This window comes from Cibotium barometz, chromosome 41 (genome assembly GCF_041138505.1).
Source record: "Cibotium barometz isolate CiBa-2024 chromosome 41, ASM4113850v1, whole genome shotgun sequence".
Classification (NCBI taxonomy): domain Eukaryota; kingdom Viridiplantae; phylum Streptophyta; class Polypodiopsida; order Cyatheales; family Cibotiaceae; genus Cibotium; species Cibotium barometz.
Window position 1 is genome coordinate 5,532,477 of NC_141086.1, and position 11,006 is coordinate 5,543,482.

The 11,006-nt window shown below is 43.9% G+C and overlaps 1 protein-coding gene across 1 annotated transcript; it reads left to right on the top strand.

Moving 5' to 3' along the window:
• Window positions 1-441: 441 nt before the first annotated feature.
• LOC147614630 (pentatricopeptide repeat-containing protein At2g03880, mitochondrial-like) lies at window positions 442-2,079 on the top strand. Its single transcript, XM_086779763.1, has one exon. The coding sequence runs from the start codon at window positions 442-444 to the stop codon at window positions 2,077-2,079; it is 1,638 nt and encodes a 545-aa protein (XP_086635889.1).
• The last annotated feature ends 8,927 nt before the right edge of the window (window positions 2,080-11,006 follow it).

Genomic DNA, 11,006 nt, shown 5'->3' on the forward strand with positions numbered 1-11,006 from the left:
GCATGTAGAGGGTGTGTGTGTGAGAGAGAGAGAGTTTCTATGTGAGAGAGTGTATGTGAGACGGGTGTGAGAAGAAAGGGTATATATACACGTGTATGTGTGTGAGAGAGGGTTATGTACGTGCACATGACAAACACAGAGAGAGAACGCACACACAAATATGCGTCTATGTGAGAGTCACACGTGGATACATGTGTATGCACACACGCATACACACGTGTATACAAATACACATACATACACACACGCTTACACACAACACATGCATAAATGCATACACACATGCATACTGTATCGGACTTGCATATGCGCATACATATGCACATAACATACATATTACCAGCAATAACTTCATGTCGCGGGTCACCTTTTTCCTGTACTTAAAGATAAGGTTATTGCGAAATTTTCTCTGAGTGCATACTCCAGCTCTAATGGCCGGTGATGCGCGGCGCCATCTCTGTCGGCAATGGCCGTCTCATGTGTTTGCAGCTACATGGCTGCACCACGGCAGACCGACGAACCTTCACTGCAGCTCCTACTCTTGGGTTAACACAGGCTTCCAATGACAGTAAATCTTCTTATGCCCAGCTCTTGAAGGCCTGTGGCGACGCCCAAGACCTCTCAGAGGGCATGCGCATACATAAACTCATCATCACTAGGGACCTTCACAAGCAAGAAAGGTTCCTGCACAACCTCCTCATCGAAATGTACGGCAAGTGTGGGGCCCTTCTGGATGCCCACTCAGTGTTTGATGACATACAGCGCCGCAACGTGTTCTCTTGGAACCTCATCATTGCAGCATATGCTCAACATGGGCATTTCAAGGATGTCCTTTGGCTTTTTCAAAAAATGCAACTGGAAGAGGTAACACCTGATAAGTTCACCTTTTTGAGCTGCTTGAGTGCATGTGCTGATCTTGAAGCCCTAGCACAGGGAATCTCGATCCATGCCGCCATTGTCGAAGAGGGCGATGAATTTGATGTCTCCGTGGGGACTGCCCTCATCCACATGTATGCAAAGTGTGGGGAATTGCAGGACGCCCTCTTGATGTTCAATAGAATGCATCATCATGACGTTGTCTCTTGGACTGCCTTAATTACAGCATGTGCCCAGCATCGTCATGGTCAGATGGCTTTCCAGATGTTTCAGCAAATGCAGAAGCAGCAGGTGATACCAAACGACGTCACATTGACAAGCGTTCTCGTTGCATGTGCTACCCTAGCAGCTCTAGAAGAAGGTCAGCTAGTCCATGCTCACATCATAGAGAAAGGCTGTGAAGGCCAAACTGTTGTGGGTTCCGCTCTTATAAACATGTACAGCAAATGTGGTAACCTGGATGATTCCTGCATCCTATTTGATAAACTTCATCAGCGAAACGTGGTCATCTGGAATGCCATGATCGCTGCTTATGCCCAGCATGGACATTACAAGTCTGCTTTAGAGCTCTTTAAGTGCATGCATATAGACACCCTGCAACCAAATGAGGTCACATTCCTCATTGTTCTCTCTGCATGTAGTCATGCAGGACTAGTTGGTGAGGGCTATTGCCTGCTCATATCTATGAAGGAACATCATAAACTGAACCCAAGCATGCGGCATTATGGGTGCATGATAGACCTGCTAAGTCGAGCAGGGCGACTGGACGAGGCAGAAGATTTTATGAATGAAATGCCCATACCATCTGATAGCCAGTCATGGGAGATCTTACTTGGTGCTTGCAGAATGTATGGAGATGCTGAGCGAGGAAAAAGGGTTGCAGAACGTGTTATGGAGCTGGATCCACAAAATGAGTCTCCATATGTCTTGCTGTCAAACATCTATGCTGCCGAAGGTAAGTGGGCTCAGGTAGCTGAGCTAAAGAAAAGAATGGCTGAGAGAGATCTCAAAAAATCAGTGGGATGCAGCTTGGTTATAGTTAAGAATGAACTGCATGAAATTTTTGTTGAGGATGCATCGCACCCGGACAGGGAGTTGGTATATGCTGATTTGGAGAGGTTGAGGGGCCAGATGGAGGAGGAATGCTGTTTGTCTGGCATGGCTCATTTGAACACTAGCGTGGAAGATGAGGTGGATGCCTAAAAGTCTCCTTATCACAGTGAGAAATTAGCAATCTCATTTGGGCTCCTATTCACAGCTCCTGGAACACCGCTTCGCATTGTATCAAACCTACGTATTTGTGCAGACTGTCATGCTACTTCTAAATTCATAAGAAAAGTTACCGGGCGAGAGCTTATGGTGAGGGATAATATTCGTATCCATGGATTTTTTAATTGGGTTTGCTCTTGTGGAGATTATTGGTGAACTTTGTCCTGTATCATGGGAGTCGCCAGAAAAAGTCCTGGGATAGCTCCTACAGACTCAGGGGCCCTTTCACAAGCCATTTGACTGCAATCACTTTAGAAGTCATGGTATGGGGAATGGATCATAGTTTGTGTTGATTTCTGGCTTTATCATGGATCTCTTCCCGAGGGGTTGAGCGATGATACCAGTGCTACCGGGAAAGTGGTTCAAGGATGCTGAGATAAGGCCACATACCTGGTGGGCTCTTTTATGAGAAATGTAATGCTAGTTACTTGTGTCATAGCATGTCTATGGACCCATGATTCAAGTGGCTATTTTGTGCTGCTCTGAAACTGTTAGTTACCAGGGCTGAGGGGGTTTAGTGATGCTAAGAGAAGTTTATGGGAACTGCAAGCAAGAATACACTTAAACACTTGGCCAACCATGCACAAATCACAGGCTTCTTTAGGCACTGGGCTGTTTTTGGCTGTTTGTGGGTTTCTACTGCAGGATGTCCAAAAAAAAACAGGGTGGTCTGAGCTTCTTTTCATGATGCCACAGGATAGATGTACTTTAAGTTATCCTGTTAAATAACTGAGTTCTTGGATCTTCATTCTCAAGGCTACATACAGTTCAGGATTTGAAGATATCGTGCAGTGGTCGAGAAGTACTCAAAATAGAAGGGGTGGAGTTGGGTGAGTGATGCATATTGCAAGAAGTGTGAGAGTCAAGCAGCATTTGATCATGCCTCATACTTCACAAAACAAAGGGCGTGCTGGTTTCAAACAAATTTGCAAAATGGTTAGGAGTATGCTCAAGGGAAGGTCAACTCTGCAGGACACATTGTAGCATAAATCCCCAGCTGAGCACGGCAATGGTGCAGTGTGGCAGCGGAGGGCCTGAAGCCATCAAGTTTAAAGAGAGTGCACATGTATGAGATGCCCAAAGAATCTCAAAAGCGACAAAATGAATTGTGGGCTATGATGCGGAGTCCAATGGTCTATTGTGTTAGCAGTCATCTTTTGTCTGTACACTATGTCAGTGCCTCTGTTGTGGGTGTGCCCGCCCAGTTTTGGTGTTCCCCCATTTTTCCTCACTTCCTTGTATTTTTTCCATTTTTTGCTACATGTGGGAGGTTGCCTACTACCTGTCGGCTGTTCCATTTGCTGGCCGACTGAAGGTTGCATCCCCGACCAGTTGCTTTGCTGTGGCCGACTGCTGATTTGATGGCCGACTGCCATACCAACAGGGCTGGGTCAGGTCGTGGGGCTATTTTAGTGCTGGCCGACCAGCAGCCTAGGGCCATATAAAATGGCCCCTTGCCCCCCACACTTGTCATTGAGCACTTCGGGATTTCTTGGTGTATATATAGCAGAGTTACACTATCTTCTCTCTCTTGCATCTGTGTATTGCTCTCTACAGCACTTGTCTTCATTTCCGCTTTGCATTCTGACATGGTATTAGAGTCCCACGTGCCTTGAAGCTTGGAGATGGTGGATGTCGAGGGTTTGCTGATTGGAGACTGTTTTGGGCTGTACGGGGCTTGGAGATCGGGTAGAAGGCGGCCATCATCGTTGGACAGCCACCTTGCATTCTATTTGTAGCCTCCTCTTCTTTTTTCCGAGCCACCCTTCCTTCACAAGACCTTGTCAACCCTTGAGATGGCAAATTTGCTTGGGATGGTTGAGAAGCACGTGAAGATCCGGACACTCCCCACGTTCTCGGTGGACTGCCAGTTGGATGGGAACAACTACGGCATATGGAAGGTAATGATGGAATCTGTTTTGGAGTCTTATGACTTGGCTGATTTCATTGTTGTTGGGGTTCCACGGCCGGAGTTAGAGGAAGGGGAGTTACCCTCTATTCGGAAGGAACGGGAGACACAGGCACAGTTATGGGATCGTGTATAAGACTTGGCTAATTTCATTGTTGTTGGGGTTCCACGGCCGGAGTTAGAGGAAGGGGAGTTACTCTCTATTCGGAAGAAGGAATGGGAAGCACATGCTCAGTTATGGGATCGTGTCAATGCTAGAGTCCGTTCTTTCATCTTCCTCAATTGCACACCACAGGTGATCAATCATATAAAGCATATGACGTTGGCCAGAGGTATTTGGCAGCATTTGGCTTCTCTCTATAACAGGGTATCACCCATGAAGAGAATCTCCTTGGAAGTTCAAATGCGGATGATGAATCCTTCAAAGTCGTGTGACGATGCGGGAGCACATCAACAAGCTGCAAGCTCTTCATCAAAGGAAGTTCTCCAGGCAGGAAAAGAGATATCATCAGAGGATATGGCCATAACGTTGTTGTCACATTTGCCCTCTCAGTACTCAGCTTTTTACTCTTCGCTGATCACCAGTGGCAGGCTTAGCACTATCACATGGAAGGAGCTTTTGCCCATGGTCTTGGACCAAGAAAAGCGATTTACGAATCCTCCACAAGGCGGAGATTCTGAGGCCTTAACTGGCCAACGGTCGAAAGGCCGCAATAACAACAAGGGCAAAGGGAAGGCTTCATCGGAGAAGTCTTTTGAGAAGAAGCCCGATTCGGACGGAGAGAAACTGAGGGCCGAGGGGACCTGTAATGATTGTGGCGGGCCACTATTGGAGGAAGTGTCCCAAGCGGACTAGGAAGAGTGCTGATTCTTCAGCTTTAGCTCTGCAAAGACTCCAGCCTTGGTGCACCTGGAGATGTTGGACACGGATGCTTCATCTTCTTCGAGCGAGGAGGCGGTTGGCTTTACCGCAAAGGATACTCGGGAATGGATTCTTGATAGTGGTACTTCTTGGCACATGACTTCTTTCAGGATCTGAAACGATAGTCAGGTCGCATTTTCATTGGCGACAATTCCACCATAGCGATACACAGTGAGGGCCGGATGGAGATCATTCCTGATGGCAGAGGGGGGAAGCATTCCTCTCATGTTCTTTATTTCCCCGCACTTGGTTTCCATATGTTGTTAGTGCATAAGGTGTGCAAGACTGTCTTTCGGGTAGAGTTTGAGAAGCATTCTATTGCTCTACGGGACCGCGAGACTGGCCATGTGGTGGGAAGGCGGCGTGGATAATGGTATATACAAACTCTCCACACTCTCCTCTTTGACAGGTTCTCAAATTGGTGATTTGTGGCACATTCGGTTTGGCCACACTTGAATGTGGATGCGTTGCGGCGAGCTTTTCGAGACCAGATGGTGGTTGGCTTGCCCGATGTTGGCAGGAGGCAAGGACGCTGTAGTTCTTGCATTCATGGTAAGCAGCACAGGGAATCCTTTCCGAAGCAGGCTTCCAGGCGGGCTTTGAAACCTTTGGAGTTGGTACACACTGACTTGTATGGACCTATGCTGCAGACAACAACCTTGGGAGGTTCTTTGACTCTATGCTGCTTGTTGATGATTGTTCCAGATTCACATGGGTTTATTTCCTTTCACAGAAGGACCAGGCTTTTGCTCGGTTCAAGGAGTGGCATGTGATGGTGGAGAAAGAGTCTAGCTTGCAAATTACGACTCTTTGGGCTGATAAAGGAGGGGAATTTTCTTCCAATGCTTTCGTGAGATTTTGTGCGGAACATGACATCAAGCGGGAGATAACATAAAAACAAACTTTCTTTTTCACAAAATTCTGAAAAATTTTACCATAATCTCCTTTGTATGGTTGACCATTTCTCATTTTTATCTTTCTTTACTTTACTTAATTAATCCAATTTAGAATTATAGAACTCTAATCTACACAATTTTCTAAATTCAAGAGAGTAAACAATAAGAAGAGTTTAATTAATCACTTAGTTAATCTTTCTAGGATTAAGAACGGTTGGAATGTAAAGAAGAGAAGGGGTTGGCCTTTTCATCAAAGGCATAGCATTTGAATTTAATTCAATCATTTTGCAAAACATAAAAATCAAGAAAATCATAGATTTTTCATTAAAATTCGTAAACAAAGTATGAAAATTAGCTTACGTGGAGCTCCTTTGGTTTGAGGGATTGAGGGTTTTACTCTTGTTTGAAGCAATAGTGGCCACCAATTCACTTTGGAGAGAATTAGGTCAAATCAATTGAATTATTAAAAAATTCAATATAGATGGCTCAGGACAGGAGTAGAGTAACAGTGCATAAACAATTGAATTATTAAAAAATTCAATGTAGATGGCTCAGGACAGGAGTAGAGTAACAATGCATAAACACCATTAAGCTTTTACAAAGGGGGAGGCTTCTGTTTATAGGAAAAAGCGAGCCTCTAACGAAGCAAACTGATTTTAGAATTTTTCAGATTAGTTTGGTCAATTTTTGACCATTTTTGGGTCGGTTGAGCTTACTTTTTGAATCTAGATTTGAAACAGGAGAGAGGAGAGATAAAACTATTACATTTTATTGATTAAAAATTGGGAGTAATGATGAGAAAAAGGCGTCTACTTCATGAGGAGAGATCCCCACATTGAGGTATCAAAATTTAGTTTTTTAATTGTTTTCTTTGGTCCTTAGTCCACTCTTCATCTTATGTGAGCATTTACTTATTTTGGGGGGAGGGGGAGGGTTCTTTCATTCTTCAATTTATCTGCTCCCTACACTCATTGGCCTGTCAAACCTTTGTTTGGACCTTAATCCAAAATTTTCTGAAAACAGGGGTCCTTAGGCTAAGGTCTTTTGTGCACATTATAATTTATTTGTAATGCACTTAGGAATTTCTTTTTAAACTTCTATTTCGGGATAATTTTTTTAATAAGAAGGGATATTTTTCCATCCAAAGATATCTAAAAACTAAATTATCTCTCTCTAGAACATCTTCTCTCTCTAGATCAAAATAGGTAGAAACAAGATCTTTTATTATTCTGAAAAGGGGATTGATTACAGGGGAAGAAACTGGACATCTTGAGGGGTTGGGGAGGAATCTTACATCCTCTCCCACTTGAAAAACGCGACATGTCCTCATCTCGCAAACTGGGAGTAATCTCGCATCAGTTCGGCTTCTTTCTCCCAGGTGGCGTCTTCAAAAGGAAAGAACTTCCATATGATTAATATTTCTCTCAGAATTCTGTTCTTGAGAACCTTCTCTCGAACATCAAGGATTTCTTCAGGTTGGAGTTCCATCTGTCCTTGGATTGAAGAAGTTAAGAGTTCATCATTAAGTACATGATTCGGGCTCGGTACATACTTCTTAAGTAGGCTGACATGAAATACATTATGTACTTTGAGATGAGGAGGCAGAAGAAGTTTATAGGCTAAGTAACCTACTTTCTTTGTAATCAGATATGGTCCACAGTATCTGGGGGATAACTTCTTGTACTTCCCAAGAGATAGAGAACTTCTTTTGGGGCATACTCGAATGAAGACCATATCTGCTTCTTCAAATTTTCTATCTGACCTCTTCTCATCTGCATATTGCTTCCGTCTATCCTGGGCAGCTTTTATATCCTTACGGATTGACTGCATCTGCTGCTCCATGTCGTCAAGCATCTGTCTGGACATCTCGACCCTAATCAATGGGTCGACGGACCAAGCTAATGGTGTTAGGCAGTCTTGTCTCCATACAGAGCTTTGAAAGGGCTCATCCCAATACTTCGGTGATGAGAAGCATTGTAGGTGAATTCAACTAGCTTAGGTGCAGATAGCTTAGCCACTTCTTGGGTTCCCTGCCACCACAGCATGACCAAAGTATATCTTCGATTACTTGGTTCACCCTTTCTGTTTGACCATCGGTCTCGGGGTGGTAAGCTGTGCTGAGATCCAAGAAAGTTCCTACTGCTTCGAAGAATGCAGTCCAAAATCTTGATGTGAATTTGGGATCTCGATCACTTACTATTCTCCTGGGTAGGCCAAGCAATCTGAAGATTTCCTTGAGGAACACTCTGGCCACATCCACTGTAGTGTAGGTTTCTTTTACTGGAATCAGATGGACAACTTTCGTCAACTACCACGAAGATGGAGTTGTAACCTGATTGCACTAAAGGTAGTCCAGTAATAAAATCCATACTGATATATTCCTACTTCATCTGGGGGATGTCTAATGGATGTAACTTTCCAGGTATTTTTACTCTCTCGGCTTTGACTTTCTGACATATCAGGCATTGACGTATATGATTAAGTACATCCTTTTTTAGTTCAGGCCAAAAGAAGCTTTTCTTTACAGACATGTAGGTCTTGATGAAACCTGGATGTCCTACTCTAAGGCTATCATGGGCTTCATTGAGAATTTGACCCTTAGTTCCCTCATCATTGATGGGAATGCATAGCCTGCTATTATAATACATAATTCCTTCATCCAGGCTGTACCCTTGAACTCGGTTCAACTCCTGAGGAGTTTTGCTTTCCTGCATAAGGAGGGTAGCAATAGGGCAAAAGAATCTATCTGCATGATCTTCTCTCTTGCTTCATTAATTAATGGATTTGACACCACTGTGATTGCAAGCAAGGAGGCTTTTCTGATGAGGGCATCTACTACTACATTTTCTTTGCTTGGGCGGTACTTGATTTCAAAATCAAATTCCTGCAGGGTCTGCATCCACCTTCTTTAGTGCATGTTGAGATCCTTCTGAGTGAAGATCCACTTTAGACTCTGATGATCTGTCATCAAAGTGAATCTTTGACCCAGTAGGTAATGTCTCCACAACTTCAGGGCGGCATATACTACCGAAAGTAGCTCCAGGTCGTGGACAGTATAATTTCGCTCATGCGTTCTGAGTTTTCGGGATTCATAGGCCACTCCATGACCTTCCTGCATGAGCACACCTCCCAGGGCAAAACCACTGGCATCAGTTCACTACCTCAAAGGGTAGAGAGAAATTTGGCAACTTCAGAACGGGATTGGTTACCAAGGCGGTATCAAAAGGGCTCTGAGACCATTGAAACGGGGTATTCTTCTTGAGAAGATTAGTCAAGGGGAAAGCTATGAGAGCATACTTAGGTATAAAAATTCTATACCAACCAATCTCAAGAATCCCCTAACTTCTTTCACTGTCTTTAGTTCAGGCCAATCTATGACTGCTTGGACTTTTGCGGAATCTGGAAAAATTTTGTCTTTGGATACCAGAAAGCCCAAGTATTTAACATGGTCAACAGAGAAAGTGCATCTTCTCTTTTTTGCAAAGAGTTTGTGCTTACTTAGAATCTCAAGAACTTTACGGACGTGAGCTTCATGGTCAGCTACATTCTTTGAGTAAATTAGAATATCATCAAAGAAAACAAGAACAAAATCATCCAAGTATTCTCTGAGAATGTCCTGCATTAGGCGATTGAATGTAGTTGGGGCATTTGTCAATCCAAACGGCATGACAGTAAATTCATAGTGCCCATAGCGAGTATTGATGGCTGTCTTCGCGATATCTCGATCATTAATCCTGATCTGGTAATACCTTGATTTGAGATCTATCTTTGTGAAGATCTCGGCTCCATTTAGCCTGTCTAGAAGCTCATCAATTCTAGGGATAGGATACTTATTCTTAATTATCAGCTGATTGAGATCTCTGTAATCCACACAGAGTCTTAACGTTCCATCCTTCTTTTTCTAAAAGAGAACTGGCGCTCCCCAAGGTGAAACACTGGGTCTTACAAACCCTTGTTCTAACAGCTGCCTAAGCTGTTCCTTGAGTTCAATGGCTTCAAGGACTGGCATTTTCTACGTGCGCTGGGCTACTGGCTGAGCTCCGGGGGTCAATTCTATCTCATGATCTACTTCTCGAATCGGAGGTATCTCAGTTAGCTCTACTGGGAATAAGTCATCATACTCACTTAACCATTCTGGTTCTTTAGCCTTTAATTTTGTGTCTACCGGATTCATTTGGACAACATAAATGAGTTGCTTCTTTCTAAGTCCTTTCAGTAACCTAGAAGCTTTTAATAATTGTAGATCATGGGATTCAGAAATTCCAGTTCCTTGAACTTTGTTCTCGTGAAGGTCACGGAAGGAAATGGTTCCATTGTGACAGTGAATGTCAGCTTGATTTTTGTGGAGCCAATCCATTCCAAGGATTTCGTCAAAAACTCCCAAAAGTAAGACTCTGAACTGGCAGTCAGTTACATTCTCATCTAGACTAAACTGAATACGATATGAGTGAAAAGAATCTTCCCATTGGCCAATTCAACTTGCATAGGTTTCCCCGATTTCTGTTCTAAGACTAGCTTATGCAAGCATCCTGGGGAAATAAATGAATGAGTACTGCCTGAATCAATCAAAAGCTTAAATGGCTTACCCTTATACTCAGCTAGAGCATGGATGACAGAGAATTGACGATTTGGCCCTTGGTTTTCAATCGCGGCATAAATCTGACCTCTTTCCTCTTCCACTACTTTTGCTATCGTAAACTGCTCTGGCTGCTGCAGATTGGGACGGAACTCTTTCTCTTTGGTTACCCCAGTTCTAGGAGGGAGTTATGAGGCAGATGGTTGGGCTGGAGTCCTCCTGGGATTGCCCTGATTTTGGTGAGACGGCAATTTGACTGATACGAAGGGGTTGGTCTTTGCACTCTGGGTCCTTGACTTCCCTGTCCTCTTGACATGGCAGGAGTCGGGCAGTCTTTAAGCTGGTGATCGAAACCCTGACACCCAAAATACTTGTTCTTACTTCTAAGCTCATCCCTCTGAATCCTTGAAAGAGGTGGGGCTCCTGAGAAAGTCTTTTGAGGGAAGGGTCTTCCTTCACTTCTGAATTTCCCAGCATCTTGATTCTGATTAGGGCCTTGCTGCCTCTTTGGGGGTAGAAAGTTTGAAGCACTTCCCGTGTTTGGAACCTTTTAAAGTT